This window comes from Cetorhinus maximus, chromosome 2 (genome assembly GCF_964194155.1).
Source record: "Cetorhinus maximus chromosome 2, sCetMax3.hap1.1, whole genome shotgun sequence".
In the NCBI taxonomy this organism is placed as follows: domain Eukaryota; kingdom Metazoa; phylum Chordata; class Chondrichthyes; order Lamniformes; family Cetorhinidae; genus Cetorhinus; species Cetorhinus maximus.
This window is the reverse complement of record NC_135880.1, coordinates 177711898-177734440: the sequence shown is the minus strand read 5'-3', so window position 1 is coordinate 177734440 and position 22543 is coordinate 177711898. Positions and strand designations below refer to the sequence as shown.

At 44.5% G+C, this 22543-nt stretch overlaps 1 protein-coding gene across 1 annotated transcript; it reads left to right on the top strand.

Moving 5' to 3' along the window:
• Positions 1-1748: 1748 nt before the first annotated feature.
• On the top strand, positions 1749-21781 carry LOC144690812 (leucine-rich melanocyte differentiation-associated protein). Its single transcript, XM_078558645.1, has 5 exons — positions 1749-1778; positions 2229-2373; positions 6465-6647; positions 17669-17746; positions 21382-21781. The coding sequence occupies exons 2-5, from the start codon at positions 2252-2254 to the stop codon at positions 21545-21547; spliced, it is 549 nt and encodes a 182-aa protein (XP_078414771.1). The 5' UTR covers positions 1749-1778; positions 2229-2251; the 3' UTR covers positions 21548-21781.
• Positions 21782-22543: the final 762 nt, after the last annotated feature.

The window sequence follows — 22543 nt, the reverse complement described above, 5'->3', positions numbered from 1 at the left end:
CCTGAAAAAAATGGGAGAATTGGTTATGATCTAAAGTTGTTGAACTCAGTGTTGAGGCTGGAAGACTGTTAAGATGAAGTGCTGTTCCTTGAGCTTGTGATGAGCTTTATTGGAACAGTGTAGGAGAACAGCAAGGTCAGAGTGGATGACAGGTGGAGGATTAAAGTGGCTTCTCTTCAGTAAAAAAGTAATTGTTAATTCTTTTGCACACCATGCATAAGGGTACAGGTTTCTGGTTGTAGAGATGGAGGTAGGCTAGTGACAATTGTAAATATGAATGGGAAAGTGGCAGAACTGTATCAGAAGCATCTTCCACTATTTGACATATTATTTTGTGGTAAAGGTCAAGGACCACATTCCCCGTAGATATATAAAAGTTCATATACTTGCTCGAAATATGCAGTAACTAGTAAATATAAACACATAGAATTACAAAGACTTTTACCGCACAGAAATAGATCATTGGCTCAAGTTATCTATACCAGTGATTGTGCTCCACATGAACCTTCTTCCAGCCTTCTTCATTTCACCCTATCAGCATATCCTATTCCTTTTTCCCTCATGGGCAGAATTTTGCCCTTGGCATGCGGGGTCAGCTGGAGGGCGGTCGGGAAGCTGTCTGCTGCCAGCGATCGACAGTGCACCGCAATTTCACGCTGATGGGCCAATTAAGGTCCACCCAGCGTGATACGCAAGCGGCAGCGCTGAGTGCTGCCTGTGCGGGCGGGGGCAGGAGGGCGAGCAGGCCTAGTGTGAACTTCGCCCATGCACATGAAAGAGCATCAAATAATCTCCCTGAGGCAGTTGAAAAAATTTAATTAAACAACAGATAAATTTAGTAAAACATGTCCCCTTATATGACTCTGTCACGCGAGCAGGGACATGTTTTTAATTAAAAATTAAAGTTTTTATTTCGTTTGTATTTGCTTTTGGAAACCTCATCCCTCCCGTGGATGAGGTTTCCAAAAAAATGCAAAGGCCGCTTGGCCTTTTCGTCTGCCCGTCAACCGTTAGGTTGAATGGGCAGTGCAAAATTAAGGACAAATGATAACTTAATGGCTTTAATAGGCCTTTTCATTGTTGGTGGGCGTGCTGCTGGCTCCTGCGCATGCCCACCAACTGAACTACCGTGTGACTGCATGTTGACGTCGGCACACTCGGTCGACGTCAATGCGCGTCAATTCACGCTCGTTCGGATCAGGCACGCGCCCACCCACCGAGCTAAAACCTCTGCCCCATGAGTTGTCCCAGCTTCCTCTTAAATGCATTGATGTATTGTCCACAGCTCCTCTGCATGGTAATAAGTTCTCTCTCCTGAATCCCTTACTGGATGTATTAGTGACTATCTTATATTGATGACCCTAGTTTGGACTCCCTCAACATGTGGAAACATCTCTGCGTCTACCCAATCAAACACCTTCATAATTTTAAAGACCACTAATAGGTCACTTATCAGATTTGTCTTTTCTAGAGAAAACAGCCCCAGCTTGTTAAATTTTTCCCAATATATTGGAGTACAAAGGTTGGAACATGGAGTGCTGGATGTCCACCACAGTTGTCACTGTTCTGTGAGTTGATTCCCAGTCACACAATTTGCTAGATAATTTCCCGTCTGCCAGTCTTATGATACTTGATTGAGTATGGAGTATAAGGATCACGTGATGTTTTCTGCTGAAGAGCAGTGTGACAGATTGCAGGAGCACATGATACTAGTTCTTTGTTCACTGATATGCAGAGTGTCGCTTCATCCAGGAAAAATTCAGCAGCTGCAGAGAAAGGTAATACTTAGTTTTGCTTTTTTTTTGTTAATGGTAATGCCTTAATTATCATTTGGTTTTCCATTTCGTAAGACAATGGTTTACACCATGGTGGTCAACTTTATGTCAAGCACCGCCTGGTGTGGCTCAGAAACCCCACTCTGGCATGGCAATCTCTGTCACATTTGCTGCAGAGGAAGACAGTGGGCTGAGAAGGTGCACAATTCACTGCCGTCTGTTTTCTCTGGGCCCTCTTCGATTCTGCTTGCACCTTCCAATGCCCTTCATTGGAATTATCATTTATCTGTCAACCTACAGATTATATAGCTTGTTAGTAATTTTTTAGAATGGTTTGATGATCTGCCTCATTTGTTGCGATGGTACAAGAACTCCTTTAAATATTTAGGTGATAAATTATTTTCAAATGTGGAACCAGATTAAAGGGATTGATAGAAATTAATTGTGTGACAGGTGCCTCTAGCCCAACATTTTTAATGATGCAAATACGAAGAATGTCTTTCGCTCATCAAAACCTACAAGAAGTGCCTTTCATCAAAATACTCCGGCACGCAGACAGTCTTGAAGAACTTGACCTCAGCCATAACTGTCTTGATGAGTATCCTTTAAATATTTTCTGTCTAACATTTTGACTGCTAACCATACTAACTGTCAAGATTACTAAGGCAGTAAATGCAAAACTTTGTGAAAGTAGATTTTTCTCCCTGACTTATTAATTTGTGTAATACTTCTTAGGGCATGCCTTGTATTTGTATGTTTTGATGATACATTTAAGGGGAAGCGAGGTAAGTACATAAGGGAGAAAAGAATAGAAGGATACTCTGATAGGGTAAAATGAAGTAGGTGGGAGGAGACTGATGTGGAGCACAAACACCAGCACTGACCATTTGGGCTGAATGGCATGTTTCTTTGTTATAAAATTCTAAGCTTGAAGCTGCAGCAGGTCATTGCATTGTAGAGTGTTTGAATAGGGGATACTGATCCCAGTCAGGATATCAGCCGATAGTACCAAGTTTTTTCTAAGAGAGATAGGTGAGAGTTTTATGGTAGAAATTATTTGCACATTTTTTTTGCTGCTAATTTTGAAGCAGCATTTGGAACACAGGAATAGGATTGCATCATTCAGACCTAACCTTGGAGTGGTGACCTCACAATCACTCACTTGGGATTGCTGTGTGTCCCTAAGAAGGTGGGTGGGAAAGGGGGAAGGAGACAAAATGTAAAGGAAAGACAAAATCAGCATTAAAATGGGAGGAAAAGAAGCTAATAAAACAAATACACCTCCATTCATTGATACTTGCAGCTCACTCCCCCTGTCAATAAAGTTTGATGATAAATTAGATTTGAGTAAATACAATTCTGTCCTGTCAGCCCTGGTTACCTCCACTTCCTGGGATTGCCATGGCAACCATACCACGGTTCCAGCCCTTTACTTAGCTTCTTGTGTAGACCTTCAGTCTGTGCCAAAGACGCTGACCTTCGAATCTTTAATACACTTCTTAGTTTTTTGAGGGCTTGACACTGGGAGGATGCTCCCTCTGGCTGGAGAGTCTAGATCTAGGGCTGGGATTTTCCAGTCTTGACCATGGCAGGAATTGTTGTGGGTGGGACAAAAAATTTGACGGACCAGCCAAAGGTCCGTTGGGACCGGAAAATCTTGGCCATAGTCTCAGGAGAAGGGGTCATTTAGTACTGAGATGAGGAGAAATTTCTTCACTCAGAGTATTATGAATCTTTGGTATTCTCTTCTCCAGAGAGCTGTAGCTACTCAGGTATTGAGTAAGTTCAAGACTGAGGTTGAGAACTTATTGGGCACTAAGGAAATCAAGGGATATAAGATTAGGGCAGGGAAGTGGAGTTGAGGTAGAAGTTTTGCCATGATCTTATTGAATGGTGGAGAAGGCTTAAGAGATAGTTTGGCCTACACCTGCTCTTATTTCTTATGTTTTAATGTTCTGCCCTTTTATTTTGCCCCTGTGCTGAGGCAGTGGGGCCTCATTAATATTTGGCAGCCCAATGACAGTGGTAGAAATTCCACCAGTGGTTTGCCTTACAGACAGGGTAAATTTCTGACCCGTTGGAACAATGCACTTGATGACCTAAGAGAGGAAACATGCATTAAAGACAGGGTAGTAATTGGGCAGAATGAATGGATTAAGGGTGGGTCTTTTGAGGAGAGCCATGATGATGATGGTTTTGAAATTAGTAGCTGGTAGTAAATCGAAGGAAGAGAGCTATTAATGTCAGCTAGCATGGGAAATTGACTGGTCAGCAGTTGAGTGTGGAGGGTATTAAGGGAGCAAGAGTGGGTTTCATGTAAAATGAAATGGGAGGAGAAAGTACAGAGTGACAAGGAATCAGGATTCGAGTGGGGAGAGGGCAGGAGCATTATACTGGGTGAGACTCACATATCACTTCTATAACCTGGGTTGAAATCCAGTGCAAGGTGCTGGAAGGAATGTCTTGTCTCTGTTAGATATATGGTTCCAATGCGAAATGACTCTTGTTGAACATATTCCTGAAGGTGTCATCACATTACCTATTTCCTCCAACTAACCCAACCCCACCACGATTTTGCCGTAGGTTACCAAACACCTTCATTCTCATTATTCTTTGTCTTCTCACACTAGCCGGATAGTGAATAGACTCTTCATTGTGCAATTAGATGATTCTTGACTATTAGTCAAATAGCTTTTTCTCCAATATTCAATATTTTTAAAATAGCAAATAAAAGTGTTGAAAGAACTGTTGTTTTAAAAACACCATTTTTTCCAATGCCCCTATGATTTTTTTCCCCACTTTTTTTTTTGCTCACAGCAGTGTTCTAGAAATTAATCTTTAATTCCTGGAAATTCTAGGACAATCCTGCAATATTGGCAACTCTATCTGACAGTATTTGCCAGTTTTAAGTGGCTTTGGCCCATAGTGCAAAGATCCCTTTTTTTGGGACCGAGGCAGATTTTCTGCTTTGATGGCTCCTGAAGCACGCAAGATATACATTGAGGGAAAATTGTGCAACTCCAGTCCATTATTTTCTACCCACATATAGAAATTGGTGGCCTGAGGTGCTCAATATCCAAATAGAAGTTCCCAACCTGCACACAGAGCTCCAATGTGCAAAATTTTCTCTCAACTTATCAATCTCGCTTATAAAGACTAAGGGCTGTTTGTTTGAGAAATTCTCAATAAGGGGAGAGGACAGAGGGTAGGATTCAAGTAGATTACTAGGGTAGAGTAGTAAGAGTGTTTTGTTGTAGCTGGCTGTGTTGGCCTTGACCTGAGAGTGCATAACGTTGATACTGTCCAAGAATCAGAAAGTTTTCTGTTCCCAAACATCAACCTTCCTTACCTGGATGAAGACAAAAGAAAAGAGTAACACCTTACTATATCTTGATAGGTTTTCATATTTAGACATATCACTTAGGTCATTTTTGTGAAAATACTATAGAATCATAGAAACATACAGCACAGAATAAGGCCACTCGGCCCATTGCACCTATACCAGCTGTTTGAAAGAGCTGTCCAATTAAACTCAAACCACACCCCCCGCTCTGCCCCATGCATAGTCCTGCACTTTTTTTCTTTTCAAATGTTTATCTAATTCTCTTTTGAAAGTTATTCAGGCAGTGCATTCCAAATCATAACAACTTGCTGCCTGAAATTTCTTCTTATCTGTTCCTTATTTCTTTTGCTAGTTAACTTACCTCTATCTCCTCTGGTTACTGATCGTCCTGCCAGTAGCAACAGTTTCTCCCTATTTACTCTATCAGAACACCTCGTAAGTTTGTACACTTGTATTAAATCACCCCTTAATCTTCTGTGTTCCAAGGAGAACAATCCCAGTTTCCCCAGTCTGTCCAAATAGCTGATGTTCCTGAAGCCTGGTATCATTATAGTAAATGCCCTTTGAGCTCTCTTCAAGGCCTTGCCTAATGTGTGGTGCCTAGAATTGGGTACAATACTCCAGCTGAGGCCTAACCAGTTATGTATAATGGTTTAGCATAACTTCCTTAATTAATACGGATACCAAATCCATTCAAACCGCGTGCAACTTCCAAAAGAAAAAAAAAGACTTACATTTCTATAGCTCCTTTCATGATCACAGGATGTCCCACAGCCAATTAAGTACTTTTGAAGTGAAGCCACTGTTGTAATGTAGGACATGAGGCAGCCATTTTGCACACAACAAGCTCCCAGAAACAGCATTGTGACAATGATCAGATAAATCTATATTTGTGCTGTTGACTGGTAGAGAAATGTTAGCCAGAACACTGAGGAGAACTCCATTACTTTTTTTTCAAAATAGTGATATGGGATCTTTTATATCCATTTGACAAGGCAGATTTCTCCAACAATTTAGGCTTACGACTTAAGATATTCTTTGTCAAATAGCCTAGCGTTTGACATTTATATATAAACTCCAATAATTAGAAGGGGAGGATCATTTTATAATGATGAATGTTCCTCTTGTTTTGAATTGGTAAATGAAGAGCATCTTCTGATGCTTTAATTGGCTTTCAGTTCCCTTGGGTTTACTTAGAACCTGCCAGAATATCAATGATACTATGACTAGTTCAGGACAGCAGAATTTCTTTGTGTATACCAGCATCTAGTAGAATCAATCCATCAGCTCATGTTATTCAGCTTATCCACTGGTGACAATTGTGTTCCTCAGTTATGGCATTGCAGAAATCTTTCACAGCTTGGGGAGCTGAAAAAATTAACTACGTTGATTTTGGATGGCAACAATTTCACTTCTCATGTTAAGTTTGCTTACATGCCGAGGCTCAGCACCTTGTGGATAAATAAAAACAAAATTACTAACTTGGCTATTTTCATTGCAGAGATAGCTAAAAACTTTCCGCAAATCAGGTGAGGTGTACTTATGTTTAAAGAATATTTTTTGTTTCTGATGTCTTGACTGTGACTACTGAATTTTAGTCACATTTCAGAGGGTAAAGCATCTACTGATTGATCAGCATTAAATTCAAGAACAAGAACCAAAAGCTCTTGGAGTGTTATGATCCATGTAGGGGAACCGTAAACCAAAGTTACCAAACAACCCCCAAATGAAGAAATTCACAGCAAGATTCCATTTTTTGTAAATTTTATTTTAGCACAAATTAGAACCAACGCAAATAACACATGAATTAACAGGGAAATGATACTTCAAATAATAAGGTAAATTTCATTTTAAATAGTTAATACAACAATGACACATCCTGTACAACCACAAGCATCCACATCACTCCTCACACAAATGTGGCACTGCATAGCTACATAGTTCCACAATATGCTGTTCTTTATTCATACAGGGTGGGTCAGGTGTCCTATCCAACAACAGCTTTCACCTTCGAGTTCCGTGGTACAATTATCATCAGCAAGGCATACTCCTACAAACCTTTCTCTCTCAGGTCACAACAGCCCTGATGGTGTACCTTTCCAGAATTCCTCTTCAACCAACCAACCAATAACACCCTGGTTCATGGTTTTTCACATCTGAGAAAACACCCAGCTCTTTAGTGTCATTTAACTATTCACACAGCTTTCTAGGTTTTAAACCTTTTTAGCCAGTTTGCACAGAACCTCCAAAAGCTCCTGCCTCCTTTTCTGCCAAACAGAAAAACTGACCTCTTCCTGAAAGTGATTTGCTTCTCTTGTTCACAAGAATTCTCTGTGTTTCTCTCTCTGTCTCTGTCTGCTTTCTCTTTGTGGCTGCATCTGTGCGCTGATCATCTTCACCTTCCAGCTCCTCTGCTTGTAACTCTCCTTTGTGCCTGCAGCTCTCCTTTATGTCTGCCAACCACACAACTTCTTTCTTAACTTCCTTCCTTTTGGCACTGCTTCCAGATTAAAGGTCACCAAGTCATATGGACCAGTATTTCTTATTATTCAAGAAAATCACAATTGCCCTTTACAATTGATGCAAACTCTTATAAGTTCTTTTCAAACATCTTAAAAACAGTTACAAATTCCACAGACCTTTCAAAGAAATTATACATTTTTCTTACCGTACTGCTTCCAGGTTAAATGTCATCACAGGGATCAATCGGAGATTTCAAAACTGAGAATTGTAAATAAAAGATTTTATGTGTATATATATTTTTTTCAAAGCAGAGTCGGGAACCTGATGCCCAGACGAATTCTGGGGCCTGACTCCATGCCATTTTGAACAGCTAATGCCCTAATTGGACAGGAGGTGAACCCGGTGTGCAATTAGTGTTGTCGAGAATTAACAGGAGGCAGGAGCTGCCTGCAAAGCGTGGGCCATGTCAGAGGCTGCCAGTGTCTTGCAGAATAGAGCAGATAGCTCCTTAGAGGGCCAGCAGCATTAAAGCAAAGAAAAGTGGCCATGCAGCCAAAATAAAGGTAATGCTCTCGACCCAGCGCAAGATGCCGCATGAACATTTTGCATCCATTAAAAACAAACTCTCAATCCTCTTTGCAATGAATCCTACAGCTGGGCAAACGGTTCCGATTCATCGAATTAACCTTTGAAAATTCACCCTCCCAGCCCAAAAACAAGCTCCTCAAGGAGCTTAACGCACCATTAATTGGAGGCACTCAGGTTCTCTGTTCCCTCCGTCCCTCCCCCCCCATCCCCCGGCCCTCCATTTGAAAACCGAAGTGTGCCTCAGGGGCGTCAGGATCCAGAGTTGACCTCTGGGAATTTCTAAATTGCAGCCACACTTGATCCCGACCCCGCCAGCAATTGAAAATCTGACCCATAGCGTCCTTCATGACCTCAGGACATCCCAAAGCACTTTACAGCCAATTAAGCGCTTCTTAAAGTGCAGTCATTGTTGTTACATAGCAAAAACAACAGCCAATTTCTGCACAGCAAGATCTCACAAACAGTAACAAAATAATGATGAGATAATCTGTTTTTCAGTGACGTTGGTTGAGGGTTAAATATTGGTCAGGACACCACAAAGAACTCTCCTGCTTTTTGTCAAAATAGAGCGATGGGACCTTTTTACACACACTTGAGGGGGTAGGTGGAGCCTTGATTTAACATCTCATCTGTAAGATAGTAGCTCCACCAGTGCAGCACTCCTTTAGTAGTTGCAATGGCATGTCAGCTGAGATTTTTGCATTCAAGTCTCCACAGGGGGACTTGAACCCACAGCTTTTTGACACAGGGGCAACAATGGTATCCATTGAGTCACAGCCAATACGTGCTTCATTTTTGTTAGACACAAGGGGTAAAATATCACTAGGAGGGAAATGGAAGCAAAGTCAGCGTGGAGCCAACTCGCTCCGTGCCAGCTGCCCCACAGCCATAATGCACTGCGAGAAGGTTAAATTGTGCAGTGTGGGACTCTTGCCCCTCACTAGGGAGGTAATCCCACCCTCAGGAGCTGCTGACCGATCCAATTGGCCAGCAGCTCCATAAGTCCCAGCAGTGCCAAGAGTGCATTTGTGGACGCTGCCAGGACTGCAACCAGGATCAAGAAGAAGGCCCATGGATCCCGGAGCCAGGTAAGTCCGGGGTCTTGGGCAGGGAGAATTTGGACAGTTTAGGGAGGGGGAGAGTGGGGTTGGTGTATTTAATGGAGAAGGCAGGTAGGAATAAAGGAGGGGGTACTATCTTAGGGAGTCTGCTCCCTGAACCGCAAAGATAGTACCTTCCTTCCTTTCTTCCTTCCTGCCCTTTGAAAAAGTTTCTTAAAAAAAGCATCCTGCCCACTCCCACCCCGCGTGCCCATGCCAACCATTTTCTGGTGTGGGCAGTGTATTATTGAGCTCAATCGGTTTGTTAACAAGCCCAATTGCCATTGATTATTTATTTAAATATGGCAGGGGGCAGGTTGCTGATTTCGGCCCCCGTCCATCCCCTGTATTATGGGGGTGAACTTGGGGGTGAGCTCAGGGGTGGGCGAGGAGGTGGTGGGCTGGGTACCTGCCCTATTTTACATGCGCCTCCGCTGAAAACACACCCAGCGAGGGCATGTGAAAGGCAGCCCAAGGTATTAATGGCTGCAGAACCAAGGTAGGTTGATGGAGTTAAGAAACAGATCAACCATGATCTAAATTACCAGTAGAATAACTCCAGGGCTGAATGACCTACTCCTTTTCCTATGCTCCTAGCACCATGAAAGTGCCTAATGATAATCACACTTTAACAAGGTGTGAACAGTTGAGGCAAAAAAAATTCTGTTTGAATCGCCCCAAATAGCTGATGCACTTAACAGGTTTAAAATGGCATCTTTCTAATTGACGCCTTTGGTGAACGCAAATAATGCACACCATTCACCTGATCTAGGCTGCTGTCCAGGATAAGCAACATCAAAGCTGAGGACTGCGGCATTTAAAGTAGGATAAGTTCCTGCAGATGAGGGTCAGTGATGTAAATGATCAGTTTTAATTCCCATTGATAGTTTGTAGAATTATAGAGTGATACAGCACAGGAAGAGGCCATTCAGCCCATTTGTGCCGACTTTTTGAAAGAGCTCTGGAATTGATCCAACTCCCAATAACCTTTCAATTTTTTTCCCCTTCAGGTATTTATCTAATTCTCTTTTGAAAGTTATTATTAAATCTGCTTCCACCATCCTTTCAGAAAGCACCTTCCAGATCGTGACAACCCACTGTGTGAAAAAAAGCCCTTATATCCTCTGTGGTCTTTTGCTAAAAATCCGTCTCCTCTGGTTACTGATCCTCCTGTCAATGGAAACCATTTCTCCTTATTTATTCTATCAAAACACTTCATGATTTTGAACATCCCGATTAAATTTCCCTTGATTTTCTGTGCTCTAAAGAGAACTTCCATAGCTTCTCTAGACTCTCCATGTGACTGAAGCCACCCATTCTGTGATTGCGACAGAACTATATATACAGTGGAATCGGATAATTTGCATCTCTGTTTCTACCTTGTGGCTAAAGCTGAAGAACTCTGCAGCAATGATTCATCGTGTCCTTTGGGTGGAATCATCCCAGATTTACACGAAGTCTGGTAGCAGGTGTGTAAAAAAATGTTTTACCCACAATGATGGGTTTTCACACCGTACCATCCCCTTCCCGCGTCATAAGTTATGCAGTCACGGAAAACACACCAGATCACTGGCAGCCGGCCTCCGATTGGCCCACCATGCCTTTACCTCGCCACTTCCTCACACCGAGCGCCATATTTAAAATGCAGCCACGCGCACACTTCTCAATGCTCGCACTACAGAACTGCTCCAGTGAAGACATGGCCCCAAAAGCCAATAAGAGTGCAGCCCCCTGATTCAGTGGCGCATCCCTGGGATGGCTTCTGGACGTCATGGAGGCCCACGCGATGTCCCCTACCCCCATTCTGGCTGCAGGATGCCCATCAGTCTCAGCACTCCGGACTGGCACGCAGTGGCAGAAGGGGCCAGTGCCAATGCTGCACACAGGAGATCGGCCATCCGGTGCAGAAAACAGCTGAATGATCTCATCTGTGCTGCCAGGGTAAGTCAACAATTTCATCAATCTCAACTCACTCACACGCAAACCCATCACACATTCACTGGCATCTCACTCACTGCCAGCTCAAGGAACATCACCATTAACCCTCTCACACAAACCCTCACATCTCCATCGGCCTCATCTGCTCTGGAGACTGCCTCCAAATCCTGTCCATGGCTCCACTCAGCACACAAACACACCTGGCATACTTCTCATCTGGCCTGGCATGCTCCTTGCTTACACTCTGTCCATCTGTCTTTATACAGGACAAGATCATGCACAATCACCGGGAGAGGTCTAAGACCAGGGGTGGAGTGCCAGACATCAAGGTCCTCAATCCTTTTGAGAGTCGCGCATTGGAGCTGGCCGGAGAGGACGTTGACCATTCCTGCAGTGATGGTGACGCCAGCAGCGAACACCCATGTGAGGATCCTGCGCCACATGATCCCGTTCTCAACAAGACTCTGCGTCCACCATTCTGTGTTCAACACGGCTATCAAGCGCTAATAATCTCCACTTTCTGTCCTAGGCACATCTGACACGTCGCCCTCAGGCAACCTTGACCGTGACCCCAATGCCGAGAACACCCGGATCCTGAGGATCCTGAGGGCAGCACCGTTGGAGACCCATCGCTGCACTCACCCACACTCTCCACTAGCGCAGCTCATCTCAGTGGGACCCAGATGCAGAGTAGCCTTGGGATCACAATCTGCTGAGCACAGCACATAATCTGTTCCACAGCAGGCGGAGGCAGGGACAGCCTTTGTCACTGGCACTCAGAAGCCTGCTGGAGTCAAGGGATCTGCTAAGTCCGAGTCAGATGATGAGCCTCTGGACTCGGTCCTCAATTAGTTGGTGGTGTTGCAAAGACAATCACAGGAACATCAGGAAGGGATGCCTGGTGCACGCCTCAGACTACAAGGGACGAATCTGTCTGTCTTCAGTCCGAGGTGATAGCGCGGACATGCTGACGTACCAAGGTCAACACTGGCAGGTTGGTGGCCACCATGGAGACCTTGGTCCACGACATAGGTCGTGCACTCCTGCACGGCTGAACTCCATCTCTGGTGCCATAGTTGGCCTCCAACAGCATCAATACGAGAGGGGTGTAGAGCAGCTCGATCTCAATCTAGTTTCCCCAATTTTCCTCAAGAAGCCAGCCAGGGGCTGTTGAGCACCCATAGGGAGGAGGACCAGCAGCTCGACACTCTGGGGCCATTGACCCAGGTGACTCCAGGAATGTCCGGCCAATCCAAATCCCCTCTTCCTGTGACCCCCACAGCTCCAGCTCCACAGGCTGAGGAGGGTGCAGCTGACCCACAGCAGGGCACCCAAAGCAAGCCAGGGCCATTCGGGTCTCATCCCTCCAGGTCTCATCCCTCCACTGAAGTCATCACATACAGGATGTAGCAGCAGGGTTAGGAAGGTTAAGAAGATTTGGTTACACAGCGTGGGAATGGGTGTTAATCACTTGTACATAATGTTCACTATTGTAAATAAACTTCCAAGAATGTCTCCTTGCCTACGGCAGCGTTCCTGTCACTCAGATGTGAAACTTTGGTTCCTGCACAAGATGAAGGCAGGTGACTCAGTCCAGCGCCTCTTCCCTGTGCAGTGTGTAACCTTCAGAGCAAAGTGATTGTCCGGCTTCACACTCACTGGACACATTACTGATACCTGCATCTCGATGGTGCTTGTCTTTGCTGCCAGAATGTTGTGGGCAGGCATCATAGAGTTCTGTCATTCTCTCTGTGTGCTCTCAGCACCTTTGAGGTGGGGCTGGCCCCATCTCATCAGCATCTGTGACTGGTGACGCTGTGTTCCTGAAGGGGACAGGTGGTGAAGGCTGACAAAGATCAGGTGCATTTAAAGTTTCCAAAGCTGTTTTCCATGAAATGACCCTGATCACAGAGCACAAGCGAGCTGCCCTCGGCCAGACAGGAGTCAGACATTCACTGAGGCAATGTGAAGATCTATGGAATATCCTCACTGCATGTCATCACCATCCTCTTGGAATCTAGTAACTATTAGGGCCTCTGCTGTGTCTCCATGACATGAGCCTGTGCACTGAGGGCATGTGCGCTGCTGCCATCAGCCACACAGGAGTCAAACGTTCACAGATGCAAGGTGAGGATGTCAGGACTGTCCTCACTGCATCTTGTCATCATCCTCTACGAATCTGCGGCTATGAGGACCTCCCGAGCATTCCTGCCTCGTCTGACCAGTGCGATGGCCACATCACCAGCATCCTCACCTTTGAGGACCGTATTACTATCATCCGCTTCGACATCCTCCTCATCAGAGGAGACGTGCAGCTCTTCCATCTCCTCCTCAGCCAGGTCCTGCCTCATTGCAGCGCCAGGTTGTGTAGCACTCAGCAAGCTATGATGATGCGTGACACCCTTAGTGGAATGTATTACAGTGCTCCACTGGACCTGTTGAGGCACCGGAACCTCATTTTCAAGATGCCTATCATTTGTCCCACTAAAGTCTGGGTCGCGGCATGAGCCTCGTTATATCTTCATTCTGTTGCAGTATGAGGCTACCACTCGGGCATCATCAGCCACGTCCATTGTGGGTATCCCTTGCCCCCAAGGAGCCAATCCTGCAGCCTCTCTGGACCCTGGAAGATGTCAGGAATCTGAGACCTGCTAAGGATGTAGGAGTAGTGGCACTCCCTGGAAATTGTGTGCAGACCTGTAGGATGCGTTTGCTGTGGTCACACACCAGCTGAACATTCAGTGAGTGGAAGCCCTTGTGGTTGACGTAGCTGACTGCTTGTTGCCACGGAGATTTAAGTTCCACGTCAGTGCAGTCGATGACACCCTGCACGTGTGGGAAACCTGAGATCTGCACAAATCCCAGCGCTCCTGCTTCCTGGCTTTCCTGATCCTGGGTGAAATGCACAAAGTTCTCTGCCTTCGCGAAGATGGCGTCCATGACCTCCTGGATACATTTGTGTGTGGAGGCTTGTGAGACCCCTCATAGCTTACCTGTGGAGCCCTGGGAGGAGCCACTGGTGTAAAAATTGAGCGCCGCGACCACTTTCACAGCCACTGGCAGTGGATGCCCTCCATGTCCCTATGGCACCAAATCCTGCAGCAGGTGGCATGTGTGACCGACCAGTTCCCTAGACATGCACAGTCTTCGGCGACACTGGTTCTCAGTCATCTGCAGGAATGACAGGCGCCATCTATAGACTCTGGGTCTAGCAAAATGCCTGTGAGTGACGGCTCTCTGTGGATCTTCAGCTGCGTACGGAGCAGGCCCTGCCGCACCCTCATCTTGAGGGAGGTGCTCCTCCTTTTGCCAAGTCAGGCATCTCCACCGCTCTCTTCTTCATCTTCGCTGCTCCCTGTAAGCCATGAGGCAAACCGCTAAATTACCAGGATCCATGATCCTGATGTTCTCCTGCTGTAGGATCAATAAGAGACATGTGGGTTAGCATATGGATCCTAAGACCTTCACTTGGTTAAGTCTGAAGGCCCCTTCATGCGTGCAGGAGAGTGCTGACCACTACTTAGATGGCCAGTGTGTAGTGCGCTTCACGACTGTCTGAAACCCCACCCTCCTCCGCCCCACTCCACTTGACCGATTGGCAGCAGCTTCAACCACTGGACTGCATGCTGTGCTCTCAGCTCAGGTACAGGCATTCTCCTAACCCGCACTGCAAGTCTGCACTGTTAGCTTGAACCATGAGGGATACTGGCCCAAACCTGAATGAAGACATTGCAAGGGGCTGTGAGCGCCTCCACCAGTGACTGCTCCATGGTCACCTTTCACAAGGGGATTCTACAACTTGTCCAGTCGGCCAGTTGTTCTGCTGCCCCCTAAAACGCACATTAACTTGCAGTCTGCACCCGAGGGGTGAAAGGTTCTGGAGCATTTGTTAGCACTTTCATGCTTTTGCGTTGCTTGAGTGGACAGAAAAGCTTCAGAGGCCCGACTCCAAGCGTGTCAATGGAGCTGCTGCTGATTGGTCCTACCTGCGGAAGAATGCTCGCTTTTAACAAACCTGTCCAGGTGTGTGGCCACTTCTCTCACCCCCACCCTTCCTGGCATGTGCTTGTATACCTCCTTCAGTCTGTGCTGCCTTGCCATTCCCCCACTCCCCGGCCTCACCCGCACTGGAACCCTTGCCCCGGCACCATACTGAAATCCAGCCAGGAAAATGCGACTTGCCCCCTGCCCCCAACCCTGAATGCACAGCGCCTATTCCTTTATATCCTAAGGCCGATGCTTATGAGCGCTGCACAAGGTTGTGTGCACTCAACTCCAATTTCCCTCTGCGTTCAGCTTGCCAGTGCGCGCCTTTCAAAGGCAGCCGTGAAGCAATCCGTTCTGAAGTCACACCGACGTGGGTGGTAAATTTTCTGTGCAGGGGTGATTGCGAGCAGGTCTTATAGTGAAGATGCTGAAGTATTGAAATTAGGTACCTGATGTGCAGCAGCGGGAAACGTGGCCCGCCATTGATGGGTGGAGTGGATGATCACAAACTGGTTTCACGGCGGCATAAAACTGATTTTTGGCCTTCTCGCCATATCGTCTGCTCACGCCTGTCATGTCCACCGCCAACGGGACCAGACGATTGTTTCATAAATTCTGACTGAGGTGAAAAACTGAAACAAACCACCAGGTGTCACCAGACTCTAGATTTTGAAGGGGACGGCCCTCTGACCACTGATCACCAACACTTTACACTGGAATAGGACTATCTGTTTGATATGGTGAGATGAAGTAGATTGGAAGAAGGCTTGTGTGGCTAAATGACAGCATAGATCAGTAGGGATATATGGCCTGCTTCTGCGCTGTAGAAGTTTATTTAATTATCACACCCTTGATAAAATTTCAGTGTTGCTACTGTGTTTTAGAGGGTTTATGCAACACATAATATATTACTCTTAATTTTTAACTTGTGATACCTCTTTAAGATCACAAGGACATTTGCTTCAAGTGAGGGTTCTACAGTCAATCAGCGATTTAACTTCTTTATCTTTTTTGTTTTTTCTTTAAAAAGACTGAGTTGCATGGCGTTTGTCATTGCTATTCTCCCTCCTTTTGTGCGGTGTGTCAGTGCTTGCTGTTCTGTGAATGTATTCTATCTATGTAATTCCCCATTGGGAGGCTAAATTATGATGAGCTGACTGCTGGATGTCAGCTCATGACTCTTGGTATGGAAATGCTCCGGTATCATTTTCTGTTGGACCACCAGGTGGCCCTACATTTATTGCTGCGGTGGTTGACTGGTCTTTCACACTATCTGGAAAATGGTAAGCTGTTTGGGCAAGGGGATAACTGAGTTGGATGGGTTTGGCCTCATCCCTTGAGCATTGTGTCAATTCCTGCTAGTCTCCTGATGCTGTCAACTGCCCTCACTCAGTGTGTCCAGTGATTTATGTGGGAGACAACCATTAACCAAAAATCAGGTCATAGAGGCATTATATTAGGGCTCTTTCAATCCAATCTCTCATCATGTTGAAACCATACAAGAGATGTTATATTTTGCAGCGCAGGGGGTATAGTTTTAAACCATATGGAAACTCATGGGATTGATTGGACCTCAATTTTACACCCAACCCAATAATACACTCTGTTGACTTTAATGGGAAGTAATATTGAATGAGGTGTTGCACCCAGTCCTGTCAGTTTCCAGATGGGTGGGGTGGGTTAAAATTGCTCCCCAGGTGTCTATGGGTCTAAATTCTCTAGAATTTAGAAGGTCTCATTGAAACTTATAAAATTCTTAGAGGGCAAGACAGAATAAGGAACCAAAGGCAACATGTGAAAAAAATTTTTTTAGGCGAAATGGAAGGAAGCAAGGACTGAGGGAGGAAGGGAGAAAGAAATTTCTATAACATTGTTCATAACCGCAGGATATCCCAAAGCACTTGACAGCCAATGATGTGATGTTGAAGACTAGTCACCATTGTCATGTAGGGGAGAGTGCTTCACTGCATCTCCTGGGGTAAGAAGCTCCAGAGCATCTTGCTCCAGAACAGCAATCCTTTAAATATCTTCAGTGTGCAGCTCTGCATTGACCACTAGCAGCAGAGTATAAAGAGCTGATGTTGACTGGCCAGGTATCTGAAGCCACAAGCAGAGAGTGCTGCTTTTCCAATGGCCAATCTGTTGCAGTGAGTCTATTGACATTATTAAAATGATCTGAATTGTTCATTATATCATTCAGGGGGTACAGCAACATTCTGAGAATTAAGGTGCAGTTGCTGCAAATACCTAAATATTTAAGATACACTGCAGGGGAAATACAAAACAAACAAATAGATAGGAGTATGTCGATTTGCTACCAGTTTCAAAACTGCCAAATTGCAGGACAAATATTATAGTTGTCTTTTCATGAATGCTTTGCTGAATATTTGTTTAACTGTCTGCTTACTGCAGTATTTTTGATGATGGGTGCGACCAGTTTAATGACTCTCATTATTTTGCATGTGGAACTTTAGGATTCTGAGCATGATGAACAATGAGGCTGCACCGAGCTATTTTAATGGAGGAAGCTTAGAGGACTACATAGATTATAGGTAAGTAGTAACACTTCAGTAAGGGTTCCGCAGGCAGACAGGACAACCGAAAGAACAAGACAAGTGCAACTACAAGAAGTGTGGTGAAGCAGAATTTTCATATTTTGCATCGCAAATTTTAGGTTCTTGGATAAATCTGATGGAGCCTTGCAGTATATCTCAAGAATCATCGTAGTTCCATACATTCTGCTTCACATCCCAATGTGGAAAATCTTGTTGCTTCCAGGAGCTCAAGGTGCTGATGAAGAAGAGGAGACTGGAAGGATTTCCCTGGAGCGGGCTGAGCAATTGCTCAGAAGCTCCACAAGAACAAATGGAAGCGATCCAGCCCCTCACTGTTCCACCGCTGTTAAATCATGGCTGATCCGTATCTTGTCTTAGTTTAATAATTCTTAGTATACCTTGCCTAACAAAAATCCATCACTCTCAGTTTTGAAATTTTCACCCATAGCCTCAACAGTTTTTTGGGGCAAGAGAATTCCAGATTCCCACTACCTTTTGTGTGAAGAAGTGCTTGCTTACTGACATCACCCCTGAACAGCCTGGCTCTAAGCTTATGCCCCATTGTACTGAGCTCCCTGCACCAGAAGAAATAGTTTCTCTCTAGCTACCCTATCGACTCCTTCAATCATCTTAAACACACCAATTAGATCACCCCTTAATCTTCTATATACAAGGGAATACAAACATAGTCTATACAACCTGTCCTCGTAACTTAACCCTTTTAGCTCCGGTATCATCCTGACTCCCCCATACTTTCTGCTTCGGCATTACAACAGTGAACAAAAGTACTCCATCAGCTGTAAAGTGCTTTGGAATGTCCTTTGGGCCACTATATAAATGAAAGCTATTAAATTATTCGATGCTTATCCAACATCCAGTGCCGGATGAGCAGAAATGTCCTCCAATTAAATATTGGAAAGACTGAAGCTCTTGTTTTAGGTCCTCACTCTAAGCTCAGCTCCCTCACTACTGATTCCATCCCTCTCCCTGGCAACAATTTGAGATTAATCCAGTCTGTTCATAACGTTGGTGTCACATTTAATCCTGTGATGAGCTTCCGTCCTTATATCCCTGCCATCAGGAAGACTGTCCACCTCTGTAACATTGCCCAACTTTGCTCCTGTCTCAGCTCATCTGCTGCTGAAATCCTCATCCATGCATTTGTTACCTTTAGACTCAACTATTCCAGTGGATTCCTGTCTCATCTTCCACATCCTACCCTCCATAAACTTGAGATCATCGAAAACTCTGCTGCCCCTATCTTAATTTGCAGCAAGTCCCACTCCCTTATCACCCTGTGCTTGCTGGCTTACACTGGCTCCCAGTAAAGCATCATCTTTACTTTAGGATTCTGATCCTTTTTCAAATTCCTCTATGGCCTTGCCAGTCACTATTTCTGTAATCTCCTCCAGCCCCACAACCCTCCAAGATATCTGTGCTACTCTAAGTTTGGGCTCTTGAGCACTCCCAATTATAATTGCGCCACCATTGGTGATTGTGCCTTCAGTTGCCTAGGCCCTAAGCTCTGGATTTCCCTCCCTAAACCTCTCCGCCTCTCTACCTTGCCTTCCCCCTTCAAGGCACTCCTTAAATCCCACCTCTTTGACCAAGCTTTTAGTCATCTGACCTAACATCTCCTTATGTGGCTCAGTGTCATACTTATTTTTTCATGCTTCTGTGAAACGCCTTGGGACATTGTGTTCAAGGTTCTATATAATATAAGTTGAAGTGTTTATTTTTTTCCATAGTGCTGAAATTCCCCACAGTTTCCTTTGTGTGGCTGCATCCTTTGGGTTTTCATCTCTGTCCTGGCCAGCAGAGCTTGGAGAGGGCCTTCCCTGTGATGAGTTCTCTCTCCCCTGGGCTGTGCCTGCCACCACCTGCTGCTGCTCACTCAGGCTGGGTGTTTCATCACATGAAGACCCTTTCTCCCATGCAGAGTGCCAGTGGTTCCACTGTTGCATTGGAGAGCGTGACAGTGCATCCTCTGGAGGATTGTCCTCTTCTTGTGCAGCAGCCTCTAGTGTCAAGAAGGACATAGAAGAAAGAGAAAAGGACCAAGAGTCAGGACAGCACTGAGAAGGCTGGATGCTAGTTCATGATAGTCTCATGAATTAAGCTTGAGGTTGTGAGATTGCTGAATATTTGCTGAGGTGAATAAAGGGCTACAGGTAAAGGACTACTTTGTTAAACTGCCAGCCTCACTTCTCTCAATGCTCCTGGCTATCCTTGAACCATCAATCAGGGGTCCCTGCCTCTGCTATGAGGGCTATAATGTTAGCTACCCCACTCCCTGGTCTTGATTCTCTCCATTCCTATGCACTTGCAGAAAGGGAGAGTGACAGTAGCTGTTCAGAAGACTCAGTAGAGATATATAAGGCTTGTTCATGTAGTGCATGTGTTGGAGGTACAGTAGAAAGAAGACGAATGAAGGTGGAGAAGATATATCCCCACTTCACAGGCTTTGAGCTCGAGGGGATTAGTTAACCAAGCCTTGTCTAAATCTGAAGTTTCTAACACTCCTGTTTTTATACCAAGAATTCACCGTAACGCATGTTTCAGAAGTATTACCTCATCCAATTATCCGGATTTCAGTTTTACCAAGAATCACTCCCCATAACTTGACTCAGACTTCCCTAATTTTTCAAAACAATGAGCAGGTGCCTTTTCAAGGCTAAATCTAACACTGTTTGCTGCTGAATTTCTTATCAGCAAAGATAGTCCCCACTTGTTCTGTGTGGGTGCAGTGACTTGTTATCAAGCTGAGGCTCTCTGGCTGCAATTCTTTTTAACTTACACTCTCCTTTGGAGAGAAGGTAAGAAACACTGCTTCATGCAAAGGGTAGTAGAAGTGTGGAACTCTCTCCTACAAAAAGCAGTAGATGCTAGCACAATTAATCATTTTAAATCGGTAAGATTGATAGATTTTTGTTGTAAAGGGATACAGAGCCAAGGCAGATGGATAGAGCGAGGCCACAGATTGGCTGTGTTCTCATCAACTGGTGGAACAGGCTTGAGGGTTTGAGTAGCCTCCTTCTGTCCCTGTGTTCCTTCTAATAGAAACCTACTTAACAGTCAGAAGCTACGAGTTAAAAATGAACCATTTCCTTACAAGGTGCAGCCCCCGCTTCAAACAAGCCTGCGGATGCCCACTAGAAATTATGTGCCTCGTGTGTGCTTGAATCCTGGGCTTGATCAGGTGAGTAGGTTTATATAATAGCACACAAAGGAAATTCCACGCTGATGTTTAGACCATGGGCCTTCCCTCACAACCCTAGATGTGAGAAATTGCAGCACTGATTGTGCAACTTGACATTGTGCTAACTTCACATTTATATTAGAGATTCTGATGAAAGACCTGAAAAGTTAACTCTGTTTCTCTCTCCACAGAGGCTACCTGACCTGCTGAGTATTTCCAGCATTTTCTGTTCATATTGCATTTACAGTGACTGAGTCAACTCAAATGTTGCTCTTGTTTTGAAATTGAGGTTGTACCTTCTGAAAGATATGTAAGAATTTTGAAACAGCAATCAGTTCAAATGATAATAACAAAGTTCTCAGGTATTGCATATTGCAAGGAAAGAGCACATAAATGCACAATCAGTTATCATTGCGCTCTCTGCTTAATTCAGGCATTATGTTGTTAGCCAAGTACCTACACTGAAAGTGCTGGATGACAAAGAAATAATGCTTGAGGAACGAATGGAAGCAGAACGAATCTATCGACCCAAATGTTCAAAGGGCACATCAAGAAGTAAAGGAGCTAAGGAAAACACTTCCAATGTATACAGTGCATAGTATATGCATTCTCTAAACTCTGCATGAAATGTTTCAAAAACTTACAACTATAAAAGCAGGAATGTTTGAATATCCAGGCACCAGTGAGAAGATTGGTTCTTATAAGCTAATGCTGTGCCACTCTTTTAAACAGGTTGCTATTTCAACTAATGCAAAACTCTCTTCAAGAGACTAGTTACTTGCATGTATTGCAATGTGTTTACAGCACAGAAACAGGCTTTTTGACCAAATAGGTCTGTGTTGGTGCTTATGCTCCACGAGAGCCTTCTTCTACCCTAATTCATCTAATTTCATCAACATATCCTTGTAACCCTTTCTCCCTCATGTGCCTATCTTGCTTCCCATTAAATGTATCTATATTATTCACCTCAACCATTCCTTGTGGTAGTGAGTTCCACATTCTAACCATTCCCTGGTTAAAGAAATATCTCTTGAGCTCCTGATTGAATTTATTATGGGCTATGTTATATTTATGTCCTCTAGTTCTAGTCTCACCTGCAATATTTTCTGCATCTACCCTATCAAACCACTTCATAACCTTAAAGACCCCTGTCAAGTTACTCCTCAATTTTCACTTTTCTGGAGAAAAGAGCTGAAGGCTGTTTGATCTTTACTGATGGATATAATCTCTCAGTTCTGCCACCATTCTAGTAAATCATTTTTGAACCTTCTCCAGTGCCTCTAATTTCTTATTATAATATGGTGACCAGAACTGTTCACAGTACTCCAAGTATGGTCTAATCAAGATTTTCTACAACTTTGACTTAGCTAGTGTGGTCTAACAAAGACTCTACACAAGTTTAACATAACTAGTGTGGTCTAACCAAGGTTCTACACAAGTTTAACATAGCTAGCGTGGTCTAACATAACCATGGATGCTCCACAAAATTGTTACAGTTAGGTAATTGGGATGTCTTGTAAAAAATCACCTTAACGCATTAACATAGTGCATCTCCAAATCAAGATCAAAAAGTTGGACCAAGTTTGACAGGAATA